Here is a 15,997-nt window from a genome sequence, read left to right on the forward strand (position 1 = left end):
GCGCAGACCTCGCCCTTGCTCGGTCCCAGCTCGGCAGCCCGCTGCGTGCGCGATGTCACACGGCGTGCGCGCAGCTCCGCGGCGTCTGAGTCGGACCTCGCCGTGATCACGGCGCAGAAGCGCAGTGCGGGCCCCGGCGACCGTGCCCGGCTGCGCGCTCCGTCGTGCGTCCCCACGGCCCCTTCCTCGGCTTCTGCTCCTGGCGTCGCGGGTCTCCCTTTGGATCTCCCGCAAGGGCTTCTCACTACCTTGCTCACCTGCACTGGCCTCTGAATGCTGTTTCCACTCTTGGGGTGTTTCGGTGAATTCCCGACTGTATTATCGTCTGCAGATCAGCACTTTGCATGATGAAGATCCGACATACGCTGTGTCCGTGTCTTACTCGGCAGGTCCGCCCGTCACTCCCGCGGAGCTGACGTCACGGTGTTGGAACAAATACAGCCAAGCTGATGCCTGGTGCGTGCACTACGTTGTCAGAGAGATTGCAACCCCCGGTGACCTGACACGCACACACACACACATGCACACGCACACACATGCACACACACACATGCACACACACACACTGAAAGAGGGCGACAGGAGTGGAGCTGGAAGTGCTTTGAAGGGGTGGATGGGAGGATGGAGGGTGAGGAGGGAAGAGTAGTTGGAGGTGCGGTGGCCACGCAGCTCATGGGGACGTGAAGCCTCAGGCCAGGGAGTGGACAAGGGCTCCGGGCGTCGCTCTTGGGAAATGAGGAGGTATTACTCGTGTTTTCTGTGGAAGACAGACTCGCGTCATAGCACAGAACGAACCGTTTTAAATCTACAGGTCAGTGGCGCTTGGCACCCTGGCAATGTGTGGTTGCAGAGCCTGGCCATTAACTCCACAGGCACACGCCGCGCCCGCGGAGCAGACACGCGCATCCCCAGCTCCCGGCTGCCCCCCGCGTTGGCTGCGTCCGTGGACTTGCCGAGGGCACACGTCGGGTAAAGATGCAGTCCCACCGTATGTGGCCTCGGGGGTCTGGATTCACCCGCGGTATTGCTAATTGTGCCTAAAGACCCCGTCACCATCGTAACTGGAACATGACTGCGTGCTGATTAGTCTGTGCTCACCTCCTCGTATGAGTCTTACCAGTTCAACTTCCAAAACTTACCCCCCACCAGTTGGCCTCTCTGCACATCTGCTGTGGCCACAGAATTTTAATCTGCTGTCCTGGGTTCACCTGCACAAAGGCCTGATCTTCCACTCCCGTGTTTGTGTGTCCACAGTCTCTTCTGCCCACAGCAGCCACACTGATGTTTAAGAACGTGCATGAGCCCTGAACGTGGTTTCCTGGCCCCTCGCTGACCAGAGCTCACAGCCCCCGGGCTCCCCGCCTCTCAGTGTTTCCATTTATCACTTATGATCCATTGGTTGTTACATCTAATGGGTCACATCTCTGCCTAGTACAATGAGAACTCCTGCAAACAGGGAGCTTTTCCTTCTGTCCCCTCCAGGACGGGACCAGGCACACAGCAGAACCTTAGGAGATGTTGCTTGAATAAATGTATAAATTAAGTGGGTGACTGTTGAGGAGAAAAAAGATCCAGGTTCCCCTGGATCACACCATGTTATCCTCACGCTTTCTGGGGCGCCGTTCTGCTCATTCATCAGCAGATACGCTCCGGGCCCACTGATGTCCCAGCAGGAATGCAGGAAACTCTCGAAACTCTTGGGTGGGGGGTGGGGGGAGCAAGGCCTGGGTGGCTCAGTCTGTTAAGCATCTGACTCTTGGTTTCAGCTCAGGTCGTGATCTCAGGGTCGTGGGATCGAGCCCATGCTCAGCAGGGAGTCTGCTTGAGACTCTCTCCCTCTACCTCTCTCCGCTTCCTTCCTTTCTCTCTCTCAAATAAATAATCTTAAAAAAAAAAAAAACCTCTTCTTGTAGACTGGAAGCCCTCAACATAGTGCGTAGTGTTGAAAAAGATATGAAGCTTAGAAGCACCAGATACCTCTGGCATTTTATGGATACATTTTTGGGGGGGGGGGACATTTTAAAATTGTAGACTATTGATAAAAGATGCCACCAAAGGGTGCCTGGGAGGGGGGTGCAGTCAATTGAGTGTCCAACTCTTCATGACCTCAGGGTCATGAGATCAAGCCCCACATCAGGCTCTGTGCTCAGCAGGGAGTCTGCTTGAGATTCTCTCTCTACCTCTCTCCCCCCCCCCCGCTCCCCCCTGCTCAAGTGTGCACCCCCCCCACCTCTTTCCCAAATAAATCTTAAAAAAAAAAAAAAAAACTCCCCCAAAGCCATCAGCAATACCGGTCCTAAATGAATATAATGGAAGAACTCTTAAGTGTTGATTTTCAAACCGCAAAACACTTTCACTAGGATGAAGTGCTGTCTCGTTACACCCACCACACCTCAAATTCCATTCATACTGACTTTTTCAGTCTCCCTGGGAACGTAGGAAAAAAATGGAAAAATGAAAGTGCTTTCTTTTTTTTTTTAAATAAATGAGTCTAGTCCACTGGGCAGGTTTAAGGATGCTTTATTACTGAATCAGTATGTACAAACTCTAACGAAAATAATGAGTCACAGAATATCAGACTATTTACAATACTTTGTTTTTACAAAATTTTTTTACAAGATTACTTCTCTCTAACATGACAGACACACACAAAAATCACTTTTTTTTATTACATACATAAATAAATATTGACTTGAAATGACCAGTAGAAGAGATGTGATCTCTATAGGCCATTGGGATGAGAAGGTAGCTGTTCTGTTATCTGCGTACTACAGTATAATTAAGGAAAGAAATAATAATTACATACAGACCTCTGTTAATCACTCTGTAAATTGTGTAACTTGCTAAAATACTCAGTAGAGGTAAGAAACGGAGTCTGGCCATGCACAACCATAGGTAAGAGTCACCATCTTTATGCATTTATTATTTTTAATGAATTATAAGAACATGCAACAGATATTCAGCCTTTGTGTGCTGGTTACAATGTGAGGGTTTGTGTAACAAGATTGAGAGCTATTTGCAATCATGGGAAAGAGTGAACGTAATTAGTAAATCCATGGCCCAAGGCGTAAGAAAGGGCATTAAATAAATAAGTCATTATCACACGTGACGCTGACCGATACGAAGAAGAAAATATCTGTACTCAGATGATAGAGACACATCAGAATTCAGTCTTCCCATCAGGTGTTTGAGTGACACAATGAAAGACACAATTCAGGGCTTTGCAGTCCAAGTTCCCGGCTCTTGCTCGGCTCCTGCAGTTTCCTGGGTCCCTCATACGAGGCAGATTCTCCCGTGTTTAGTAAAGATCACTCCCTCTCCGGTGCACAGATTCTCAACCAGGGGAGGCTTACTCCCCCAGATGCGAGTGGGCAATGTGTGGAGAACTGTGGGCTGTCACAACTTGGGGGCATTGGCATGTGGTGGGTGAGGCCAGGGCCGCCGCTGGGCCCCCTACAGTGCATGGCTGGGGCCCCCCTGCCAGCCACACAGACGTGGACAAAGCCCGCTCTGCGTGATTACTTACAGGTTCGTTCAGGTTCCTAGCATGCAGAAGTACCTTTACACTTGAACTTTGGGCTCCATCGGTAAAAGTAAATATCACTGAATATATATTTTCTCCTAGGAGAGACAATGCGTCTCCTATGAGAGAGACGCATTTAATTTTAATAAGACATATTAGAGACTTAGCCACTAAAACAATGTTTAAAGAAAAAAACCCATAGATTGTATCCCTTTATTAGGGCACTCAAATTTTTTAAATTAAAAAAAGAAAGTAATTATATCTTGGCCGATTCGCATGTTATTGAAGGTCATTGAAGTTCATAAAAGAAACTCCTGTTTCCTTAATCATCTAATTAACAGCATTTTTCTTCCAACTGTGTGAATAAAATTTAAGTTTTGTTATTGCAGAATGAGATGCTCACAGGAGCAGCTTTCGATTTTGTAAGTAAGGTGTAAGCTTCAGAACCTTCATCCAAACTAAAAATGTATTTGCTCATTGTCTATTGCCCAAAAGACACATAACTAAACCTTATAAAATCAAACTTACATAATAATTTAATAATATTTCGTATCTATGTGTACACTCCTGCATTTTGAATTATACAACAGTACAGGAATTTGCTGGCACAAATACTGGATTTGTTCGTGACAAATTCAGGGTAAAGATAAACTTGTAGCCAATATAGACGTCTTCATTTGTGAAAATTTGAGAATTTGACATTCAGATGCAGCTCATGGCACTGGCGTAAATCCTAGTTTCCACGGAGATAGCTGTGGTGTTGGGTCAGGCTTGGGGCGGTTGGAAACGAGGGGTGCTTCCGGTTCTCTCCGTGAGAAACCAGGGGACTTTGGACCTCATGGGGCTGAGCCCGTCCGGACAGCGTCAGGAGCCGTGGACAAGCATTTGGAAGCCCATGCACCTTCACGCCGGTCTTTCCCACGAGGGTCACTTGTACGAAGCTACAAAACATTGCCCGCATCATCACTGTAACTCTTTGCTACCCAGGAGACAGTTTTTACTCTGTTTCCACGTATCCATGGGTACAGACCGCGTTTCCTAAAGATACGCATCCATCTGATAATAAAAATACTCTGTCTCCATTTTGTAGCACGTTTGCCTTCAGACACTCGTGAAGTGAAGGAGTTCGAGCTGTCTCTGCATCTGCACGCTTCCAGAAACCCACAACACGGCAGGTAGCCATGCCACCATTGTAACCCAAGAAAATGGTCCCAGACGTTTCCCCGATTGAGTTAACTGAGCAATGAGCGGAGGAAGCCGTTCCTTTAAGATGTTGAAATGCTGATAAATTGCTCTTTCCTCCCAGAATAAACACCGATGGGAAAAATACATGACCCTTCCCTTTACAAGAACTGGATCTTTCTGCACCATTGGTGAGCCGTGAAGAGAATTTCCGCTGTGAGTCACACTCAAGGTGTGTGTGTGCGCGCACATACACACACACATACGTACATAGACATACATAGATGCCTATTCCAAACCACATCTGTGGCTATTCCCTCAAGAAAAACTTGGTTGAAACCGAATGTTTCTGGGTGGAAGGCTGCCCCAGTGCTCGGCAGCATCACGGACTGATGATGGGTTCCGACCCGAGTCCATGCTAGGAAGGGTCGTTTGGAGCCAAGCAGTCGCACAGAATAGGTTTGAAAGAATAAAGGCAAGCAAATAGCTGTCCTCTATCAATCAAAGCCTCTTGTCCTACGTTACCGAGAATATTCTAGCATTCAGATAGCTTACTTTGATTAAGAAAAGGCAAATCTTAGTAAAGATTGGAAAATATTCAACAGTTGGGATTCTCACTTTAAGCAAAAGGCTCTGTAAATTTTGAGATACATCAAGTGGTAAAACAAAGCGTACCAGCAGCTCTTTTCTGCATGGAGGGAAAAAGGAAAATATAAATAAGAAAACGTATCGTAAAGGTCTCTCATTTTATAGGATGAAGCATGAAAACGTATCCCCAGAAAAGCATTTTCATTTCTCCGAGGCAGACTGTGGATAGCAGCGGATTCGCCGAATGCTCCCTGCTTTGGGAGCCTTTCGTAAAGCACGGCTCACACACGCGATGCTCATTCGCCTCCGTGTGAACGGGGCTCAGGGGCTGCAGGTGTGGACAATCGTAGATGGAACTTAATTGCTATATATTTGAGGTTAAGAATAAATCACACATTATATAAATCATCTTATGAAAGATTTGAATACATAGGGCTTACAAACTGCATCACCTTATTTGATTTTGCAAATCAAAGCAATTATTTAATTTAAAAATGTTTTATTGATATACGTTATGCTTAGTATGTGTATGCACTGTGTGTTTGTTACATTGATTTGTTCTGAGAATTTGCTGCTCCGAATCCAGGGAGATCTCATCTGTGCAATTATTCAGTAGAGGTTCATTCGTGGATATTCCGATTTCAGGTTCAGTGGGCCTCCATTCTGGGAAGTGGGTGTCCACCCCACCGGCTGTGAGTCACTCCTTTGCAGCTGCGTCGAGATGGGCAGAGGGACCCAGAGCACAAGGTTACACGGGAGAGGGAGGTCACGCCGGGCACCTGCGGGCTTCGCAGCAGCACGTCTGCACCGTGAAGCTCAACCAGCTTGTTCGTTCTTCGATTCTCACACATTGAGCTGTTTAGTATCTTTCTGGAGAAGGCTTGTAATGATGAGGATGCCGAGGTTTAAGATGGGGTCCTGAGGGGGGACAGGACATAGGTATCAGTCATGTTGCTCTATGGGAAGCCAGGGACTGGCGGTGAAAGCATCAGACCCACAGAGCGCTCCCTCCTACATCCACGTCTTTCCTGCTCTGAACCCCCCTCCCATCTTTTCCCTCCTTCATTCCCTCCTTAAGTCCATAAAATCATAGGACTAGGACAAGCTCCTTTCCTGGGTCATACAGTTAGAGAAGCAAGCCAAGGCCTTCCTCTCCCCTGGGAGCGTAAACACTTCAGTACGCACACGAAACGCAGTTTCAAAGGAGGAGCATCAGGAAAGCACTGACCCGACCCCGACGAAGGTAGGGGCCGCCGCGCTCTCCCATCCCGAGCGCTGTCTAAATTCTAGGCATGAAAACTGATGGGGGCAAATGTGCTTCTACAACTGTAAAGGTAAAACCAGGATTACTTCTCCATTTTCTTATCAACACACAAACCTTTAGGCACTGCTTTATACGTATAAGCTGGAAAAAGATGAAGCACATAATTTAAAAATCAGCAAGAGCCTGACTGTTTAGAAACAATGGGTGACATTTAAAAAAACAAAACAAGTAGTTGACTTAGCAGTAAATCCAGTAGATTGATTTGGGTCATATTATGAAGCAAATTCATATAGTGTATTACAGCAAAATGTGTGTAATAAGAAAATAATCCTTAGCAAACTATTTCCTATATTGTCATATTTGAAAATCTTAATTTTTACAGTAATTTCAGACTGATAGCAACTTAGATTTTTTTTCCCCCCTCGTATGTATTTATGGTGTAAAAGACACGGGGAAAGCATGATACGTGTGGAAAACCAGAGCAAGGACGGGAAGGAAAGCGAGGCCGGCAGGGGGCATTTAAGCGGCCACCGCGCGCTCATGCTGACGCGGCTGGAATACAATCCGGCCCGCAGGTACTCGCGGGGAGGACGAATTTCAGACCCAGAGAACCCCTCGGGGCACAGGGCTCGGTGATAAACTTAGTGTTTCACGCGGACTGCTGCCTGTGTGTCCCACACTCACTGTCCGCTGAGGGCAGCGTGAGGTCGGGCGTCCAGAAGGTTTTGATGGTGGCCGGCCCTTCGCCTCCCGCGGTCAGCACCTGCACTTCTAGTCGGTACAGCGTGGACGGCCTCAGGTTGGGCACCGTGAGGATGTAATGGTCCTGGGGGAGCCACACAGAAGGAGATGCGCGTCAGTGACCTTTCAAAAAGGACAGGCACAGGGGGCACGCGTCCTCTGAGCGGCTCCTCCCCGGCGGAGAGCAGGTGTCAGTGCACGCGGAGAGCGGCAGGGGGGTGCGTGCACAGCAGGTGGGAGCGCGCGGAGAGCGGCAGGGGTGAGTGCACAGCAGGTGCGAGCCCGTGGAGAACGGCAGGGGTGCGTGCACGGCAGGGGGGAGCGTGGGGGAGCGCGGGAGAGCGGCAGGGGTGCGTGCACGGCAGGCGGGAGCGCGGGGGAGCACAGGAGAGCGGCAGGGGTGCGTGCACGGCAGGCGGGAGCGCGCGGAGAGCCGCAGGAGTGCACGGCAGGAGCAAGCGCGCGGAGGGGGAAGGGGTGCGTGCACAGCAGGCAGGAGCGCGCAGAGAGCGGCAGGGGTGCGTGCATGGCAGGGGTGAGCGCGGGAGAGCGGCAGGGGTGCATGCACGGCAGGGGCCAACGCGCGGAGAGCGGCAGGGGTGCGTGCACGGCAGGCGGGAGCACGCGGAGAGCCGCAGGAGTGCACGGCAGGAGCGAGCGCGCGGAGGGGGAAGGGGTGCGTGCACAGCAGGCAGGAGCAAGCAGAGAGCGGCAGGGGTGCGTGCGTGGCAGGGGTGAGCACGAGAGAGCGGCAGGGGTGAGCACGGGAGAGCGGCAGAGGTGCGTGTGCGGCAGGCATGAGTGCGTGGAAAGCGGCAGGGGTGCGTGCACGGCAGGGGCAAGCGCGCAGAGTGGCAGGGGTGCGTGCACGGCAGGCATGAGCGCACGGAGAGCGGCAGGGGTGCATGCACGGCAGGGGTGAGCGGAGAGCGCTAGGGCTGCGTGCACGGCAAGCGAGAGCGCACGGAGAGCGGCAGGGGTGAGCGCAGGAGGGCAGCAGAAGCAGTGGCTGCCCGTACTCCGCGGGAGCCCCCTGCCGCGTCCTCTCCCCCTCCGCGCCCCGTCTGGGCAGCCCCAGACACTTGGCAGAGTAAGACTACGCCGAGGTGCCAGTTCTCAGGCTCACCCTTGGGATTTCATTTTTTACTCCCTAACCTAGGACTTTCCCATGGTTTAAAGTTTTCATCTGCACATCTTGTGATGTGAAATTCTTGATAATCCAGATTTCAGTGAAACGAGCCAACTGTTTCCCTTAAAACACAGTATCTGTCAATGCCCATAACTGAAAATGTTTATTTTTATGCCAACACATTCTTCTCAAAGTTCAATAAAACCTAATACATTCATAGAATAACTACTTTCTAATTCCAAGGAATTTTTCCTTCCGGACTTAAGGTTTTTTTCTTTCTTTCTCTCTTGCTTTCTTTTTAGAGCCAGGGTTGGATATCCTAAGGGCATTTTTAGAGAGGGTAAAAGCCCACACATGGGTTTTTTTTTCAAGCGAAAGAATTAAGTGGCCTGGAAGACAGGCCAACTCATTATGGGCTCTAGCCAAATTTGAATGGGGAAAAGGGAGAGAAACAACAAGCTTCTTTTAGCTATTTTTGCCCCAATTTAACACTTCAAACAGGGCACGTCCACTTGGACCAGAGGGACACGGGGTTAACAAACAAACTGTGAAATCACTTGCATGCAAGACAGGATAGAGGCTGCCGGAGAATCAGGGTTTATCGACCTGACCGTGTACCCTGCTCAGAGCAGCGCTCATGATGTGTCATTAACCCCTGCAAACTCCTACATGCAGGACAAACTGGCCCAGGAAGGCGCAGTAGTTAGTTAGCACGCAGCCTGGCGGAAGGGCCCCGCTCCCGCAGCAGGCGGCCGTGCGCAATGGGGACAGCCGCGCGCACCGAGGAGCTGAGCCGGCACCTACCGAAGGCAGAATCTGGGAGCGAGAGATGATGCTGTTGGGTAAGCTGTTCTGTCTGCTCTCGGTCGTGACCTCAGCCCAGGTCACCTGAAAGCCCGTCATGGGCTGGTAGAGGTTGGCCTTGGACATCTTCCAGGAGAAGTGGGCCGTGATGTTCACATCTTGGACGACGAACGAGGCAGAGAGGTTCTCGGGCTTGGCGAGCACTTTGGCCGGCACGTGACCTGGAGCAAGGCGGACAGAAGCACCTGCTGAGGTTGCTGGACAAGGAGTGGAAATGGGGCCTGTCTGCACGCATCGTGGGCACTCCGGGCGGCCGCTGGGGGGTGGGGATGGCACAGGCAGGCTGAGCTCGGTCTCCACGCACGGCTCCCGGAAACCACCTCTTTGCCCTACGGGGACGGTCAGTGAGCAGTGAGCCAGAGTCTCTCTTGTCCCTGCAACTTTGGGGTGCTTTGGGGATTCTTTTCAGGACCCTGCTTTGGGGGTGGAAGACGGAGAGGGAATTCTGCAGCGTGGCAAGACCCAGCGGCTGCTCCGAGAGCAGACATGACCGCCACGCCAAGGGCGGACAGTGAAGTGATCGGCCGTCGCACTCGGTCACTCGGAGGAGCTCAGGGTGGGTAGTGGTCCCGCTGCCCCACAGGGGCCTCGTCCAGGAGGGGGATGGGTGCGGACACGGGGTCTGCGGCACTGTTGTGCCAAGTGCATGAAGGCAGCTCGCATGGCAAAGGGCCGGGATAAAAATGAAATCATGTGCAGAGTGCGCCGAAGCACGAGCGCTGTGTAAACCTTCGCTTCGTTCCGCAGGCGGTAATGCTGCGAGCAGAGGACGAGCTTCCACCGCGGTGACGCCTACAGCCGCACGCACATCGCCGCCCCAACTGCGCCACCCGACCATAGTTTAGAAGGGGGGCTGCTTGAAGCTTCTCCGGCCTCGCCAAGTCCGTTTGGACACGTTTTCCTCGTGTCGCCAACACCCTAGACGCGCCCTTGGAAGTTGGGGTGAACGTACCTGCCTCGCCCGGGCAGCTAACGTGCTTGTAGCTTTTCCCCTTCAGGGCTGAGCACGGAGGCGTCGTAAAGAAAACGGTCTCTGCCTTCAAGCGGCCCGCGGGCCGGGCTGGCTGGACGGTCACCTTGTATTTGCAGGAAAACGACAGATCTTGAAGAATTATATAATTGTCCTAGAGCAAGAGAACGAGAAGATGCTAGCAATAAGTCTCATTAGGGATGAAAAAACTGGCAGGAGATGAAATCCTCGTGCCACAAGGGTATCTTCCTATATATGCAGTGTGCGCACTGTGGCTTTTATAGAAAGCGCAAAGGAGACACGGTGCATGTTGTGCGGAACGACCATCGGGAGCCTCCCCCTCCCCCCGCGCTTCCGGATGCCGGCCGCGCGGGTGCCACCCAACTGTAAGCACACATCTGTTTTTAAAACACAAGAAAAAAGGGAACTCGGGCTTCTCGGAGACCCCTGTGTGAGTTTGCCTTCTGAGAACTGAAGACCGTGCTCGGCAATATATTCTTTCCCCTTCTTGGAGTGCTCGCTGTTCTTGCTTCGGGCCACACGGGTGTGGTCACGCGCGCGGGCGGAGCGAGGAGGGGGCCGAGAGCAGAACTGCGCGCTGACGTGGAAACACGACTCTGGGGCTGTCCTAAGTGTGCAACCCTGTTTCCTTTACATCTGCCTGCTCTGCTTCTCCGGTCTGGCCGGTGTGTGGCAGAGCCTGATGCCCTCGTGTAAAGGACGCAGACGGGACCCCTGTCCGGGGCGGTCTGGGTGCAGGTTGGAGTCCCCGGCAGACAGCAGCGTGCGCCAGGTGGGAAGCACAGGCCGCGCAGTGCGGTAGGGGTACGAGCTGAGGCTCCGCACATTCCGCCAGTCGCTGGAGCCGGCAGTGGGAGATGGGGGGCGGGATGCGCATGGCGGGGGGATGCACACCGCGGATGTACGCTGGCTGGGGGGCGCGCGCTGGGCTGGAGCGGAAATGCGCATGGAGGATGCACACCCGGGAGCCACTGGCCCTCTCCCCAGAGGTCACAGGCAGGCAGCCAAACCAGGGCACCGTGCATGCCAGAGAGTGAGCAGGGAGCCTCGCAGGCCTGCTGCGTCCCCTTGGGTGCCTGAAATGCTTCTCCGCGGGGGGGAATGTGCGCTTTACATGGGAACAGACTGCAAGCCCACGTGAGCCACCAAGAACACCGCTTGGCAGCTCTTTCAAGAATGCTTTCATGTGGCGTGGAACACAGACATCTCTAGCAAGACGTGAGTTAGCTGATGCTCCATCCTAACTTCAAAATAAGTGGGTCTAAAAGCTGTTTACAAATGCAAATAGGCTAGGTCTAAGCCCTTAGCAAAGTGGTTTTTGATTCTTATTTCTACCGGACACATTATACAGGTTCAGCCTATTCTTACCTTCAGAGTTTGCAGAGATGAGAAGCCAAGGGTCGGCTGGGCCCCTGAAAATAAGGCCGATTTCCTACCATTGCAAGGCACGCCTAAGTAAAACCACTAAAAGCCTCGCCCCTGCCCACAAACAATTTAATAAACCCTGCTTCTGTTCATTTCTTTCTCTGGTTTTCAAGTAGGTTTCCCTTTTTTAAAATGCTTCTTTTTCTTTTTTTTTTTTAACTGAAGGCCCCCAACTTTGGAGGCAGCTTAGGGAAAAATAAAAGGAATAGCGTTGGCGATCATGTGTTGGGACAAGTCAAATCCAGTAAAAAACTGTATTTCTGCAGACCCACTGACTTGTTTTACTATCTTAAAGTTATGTGATCACACAGGATTCTAAAAATACTGTACTTGTTGCTTTAGGAAATATTCAAAAGAAAACTGTTCTCCTTACAGATCACAGATCAACATATTGGACAGCTGGGGCCATGCCTTTGGGTGTTTTAAAGCTGCTATATTATAGACACGTCACTGTCACCACCACCATGGACAGGCCACCGCCGTCTTAACCATTCTTTGTTGCCGCTGCTCTATAATTCACTCATTCACCCTATTTGGAAGAACCCATGGAGTAGGACTGCCAGAGTTCCTATCCCCCAGGAGTTAATGTTCTTTCAGAATTAACAGTCAGGAAAGTGTCAGTGCCGTGAGTCGGGTAGACGTTGCATGCATGCTGCACGAGGAGCTGCTAGTCAGGGACATGGCAAAGCAAGGCGCTGAAGGGTCGCTGGGGGCGTATAGAAGTCGGCAGAGAAAACGTTACATCGTGGTGCCAAGATTCTGAAAATAATGCAAACCTGTCGTCCAATTAAGACGAGACACAACAGCAACTCGGAAGCATTTCCGACCTGGGAGTTCCCTAGGACGCGCGTCTTTCATCTCTGCAGAAGTCCTGTGAGCTGCGTCGTGCGGACACGGGACTGAGCTCCCGGGGCAGGTTGTGAGCGGAGGAGGGAACGAGTGAGCAGAAGGGGCGTTCTGCTTTCCCGGGTATGTTGTTACTAGTGGCCCACCTTCCCGTGTGTCTTATGCGTGGGCCCGGTGGAGCCCGGGAGCAGCGAGACGTGGGCGGTGTGAGGGCCGCCGCTCACCTGGGTGATGCCGGACAAGGTCTCCGCGCCGCTGCTTCTGTTGTGAGCACAGACCTCCGGGAGCCACCGCACGTGGTATCGGCTGACGCTGGGATCTGAAAGGCCAGAGAGAGTACAGGCTGGGGCCACACTGCACCTGGGCCACTGCTCTGGGAGCGGGAGGGGGCGGGAGGGGGCGCACTGCGGTTCCCCGGGTGATAGGACGAAGGACGCAGGCCGGGCTGCAGGACTCTGGCCGTCGTCAGGAGGACATTCTAGGAGAGAACCGGGTACGGTGCGAGAAAGTGCAGGAAAGTCACGGCAGAACGCCTGCAACGAGGTGTTGAGTGGGGAACCTCGCTCCTGGTTCTGGGCCGAGCGCACCCCGACAGGAGAGGATGGCCCTTGGCCGGGGAGTGTCCATTCCCGCAACGGGGAGTCATCACTGCAAGTGTGAGTCCTACAGTTTGCGGCGAAAGCTGAGAGAGCGTGCAACCCGTGCAAAATCGACAGCCTGTCCTCAGGCCGGGATGCACTCCCTCGTGCACGGGAGCGTTCCCGCCGCCCGAGGCCTGGAGCAGCCCCTGCCCTGGCGCCGAGGCCGCGTGTGTGATCCCCCCGAACCCTGACTTGCTGGGGAGCGCAGGCCAGAACGCTGACCCTGCAAGCCTGTCCTCTCCGGGCCGGGCAGCGTATTCCCTGCACAGCGCTGGACTCTGGGCCATCCCTCAGACAAACGATGAGGACCACCTCGCCGAGTGTGGGAAGGGGGGTCTGGCCAGTGTGAGGTTTATTCACCGACCCGCGCATCCAAGGGTGTGAAAGGGTGCCGCTCTGCCACTAACATCTCATCCCCCGTGTTCCCACCACGTGCTGGATGGAGCTTTGCTGATGGGAAGACGCTGTGGGTGGTTCGGCGGGAGCTTGCTTTGAGCACTTTGGAATGAGAAAAGAAGAAGTCTGAATCCGAGAGGATGAGCGGTTATCAAGCAGGCCCCCTCGGTGTTTACTTAAAAGGGGAACCTCTTCCTGGAGGCTTTAAGATTTACACAGCAGGCATTGGGAAAGCACCGTACGGTATACGCAAGTATGGGGCCACTGAGGGAATTCATCGGCTCGCATTCAAGTGGGGCTCTTCTAGGCATACACCGAAGTAACCACGCAGGAACAGCTGTTCCCCTGGATCTTAAAAACTAACAGGGCTATAGAAACAACAATGTACATAAGCAGGATCTGCGTTAGGCTAGAAGGTAATTTGGCTACATACAGATTAATAGGGAACTTAAGGGGGCAGGTGGTATATTGCCAAAGGTTACAATTGTGCAACAGCGGCTGGCTTATCCCCTGGAGATCTTTCCTTTTTTAAAAAATAATTTTTTTTTATTTATTTGAGAATGAGAGAGCACAAGTGGGGGTGGGGAGGTAGAAGCAGACTCCCCATTGAGCGGGGCTCCATCCCAGGACGCTGAGATCGTGGCCTGAGCCATAAGCAGACGCTTGACCAACTGAGCCCCCAGTTGTCTCCAGGCACCCCCAGGAGATCTTTCAAGTGAACATGGGGATGAGGCCTGGTGGTTGGTGTGGGCAGTGTAGACGACCGTGGGCGGTGTAGATGGCCGTGAGCAGGCCTGGTGGATGGCGTGGGCGGTGTAGATGGCCGTGAGCAGGTCCTCTGGCCAGCACCGCCCACACAACTGTCTACGATGTTGAAAATATTCTACACGTGGTGGCCCCTAGTCACTCCTGCCTGTAAAGCAGCTGAAATATTGCTAGTGTGACTGAGGAATCAAATTCTTAATTCACTGTAATCAGTTTACATTCAGACAACTACAGGTTGCTAATGGCTACCATATTGGATGGTGAGTTCTGGCCACAGGGAAGCAGTAAGAAAGCCATGAGATAGGAACAGACTCTCGTCCACTTTGGGGCTGACGTTCCCTGCTCAGGGGATTGATTCCAGTTTGCTGTAATACAATGATATATGGTATGCAGTTGATAACCGAGGACTCTAGGGACTCTAAGAATCCTACGCATTCTTTACAGCATGGTCCTGTTTTCCTAAGAGGAGGCACTGAGAGTGACATTCGGTCAGCCCCCTCAACTCCATCTGGTGACACTTGGTCACCCCCTTCAACTCCATCCAGTCACACTCGGTTACCCCCTTCTACTCCATCCAGTGACACTCAGTCACCCCCTTCAACTCTGGTGACACACGGTCACCCCCAACTCCATCTGGTGACATGCAGTCACCCCTTCTACTCCATCCGGTGACACATGGTCACCCCCTTCGACTCCGTCCGGTGACAGACAGTCACCCCCCTTGACTCCGTCCGGTGACACACGGTCACCCCCTTCTACTCCATCCAGTGACACTCGGTTACCCCTTCTACTCCATCTGGTGACACTCGGTCACCCCCTTCTGCATCCAGTGACAGGTGGTCAACCCCTCAACTCTGGTGACACTCGGTCACCCACTTCGACTCCGTCCGGTGACACACAGTCACCTCCTTCAACTCCGTCCAGTGACATGCGGTCACTCCCTTCGACTCCACCCCCCATCAGCTCTAGACACTGCTTTGCCCGAGTTCATGGCCCTCCCATCTCTGTGTACCCCACCTCTATGAACAATGTCATTCATCCCCATGGCATGCAGTATCATTTTCCTGGACTTGCAGGGAAGATGGCAGAGTGGGAATATCCGAAGCTCACATCACCACATAGATACAGAAAGACACCCCCTGCAGTGTGTCAGCGTACATAACCCAGAAAACCTCCTGAAGACCGGCAGGACAGACTGCACAGCTACATGCAGACAAGAGGCCACTTCAAAGAGGGTATAGGAAGGGTGGAGACATGGTTGGGAATGAACCCGACCTGCAGGAGTGTCCCCGGAGAGAGGGACTCCATGGGCATGGAGAGGGGTTAGAAAGAGAGCCTCACGCCAGCCTCCCGAGGCACAGGGCACCCACGCAGGGAAGACAAAGCCCCATCGCATCTGGCTCTGAAAAGCAGAGGGATATAATTCCACAAATTCTTCCATCCGTAGGGCCGAACACCTGGAACTCTCAAACTCGCGGGCGTGACTGGAGAGCTGGAGGGTGAGGGGAAACGGGGTCCCCAGCCTTAAAGAGACCACACAGAAGCAGCACTTTGCAAAACACCCGGGCTACACAGCAGGGAGATTTGTTTCCTAGTCTCAAAATGGGTGCTGCAGAGGCAAAGATCTTCGGGAAATTTCTCC

The 15,997-nt window shown here is 52.6% G+C and overlaps 1 protein-coding gene across 5 annotated transcripts in view; it reads right to left on the minus strand.

The window, feature by feature from the left end:
- Positions 1–2,504: 2,504 nt before the first annotated feature.
- Positions 2,505–15,997, minus strand: part of ANOS1 (anosmin 1) — a 696,329-nt gene continuing 682,836 nt past the window's right edge. For all 5 annotated transcript variants that reach the window (XM_032391219.1, XM_032391217.1, XM_032391218.1 and 2 more), the window contains 5 exons: positions 12,778–12,872; positions 10,244–10,415; positions 9,232–9,452; positions 7,242–7,383; positions 2,505–6,211 (listed from right to left, as the gene is read on the minus strand). In XM_032391219.1, coding sequence (XP_032247110.1) covers positions 6,153–6,211; positions 7,242–7,383; positions 9,232–9,452; positions 10,244–10,415; positions 12,778–12,872 — 689 coding nt within the window. In that variant the 3' untranslated portion in view covers positions 2,505–6,152. The remainder of the gene's footprint in view (positions 6,212–7,241; positions 7,384–9,231; positions 9,453–10,243; positions 10,416–12,777; positions 12,873–15,997) is intronic.

The sequence above is a fragment of the Phoca vitulina genome, unplaced genomic scaffold, assembly GCF_004348235.1.
Source record: "Phoca vitulina isolate PV1807 unplaced genomic scaffold, GSC_HSeal_1.0 scaffold60, whole genome shotgun sequence".
Lineage (NCBI taxonomy): Eukaryota > Metazoa > Chordata > Mammalia > Carnivora > Phocidae > Phoca > Phoca vitulina.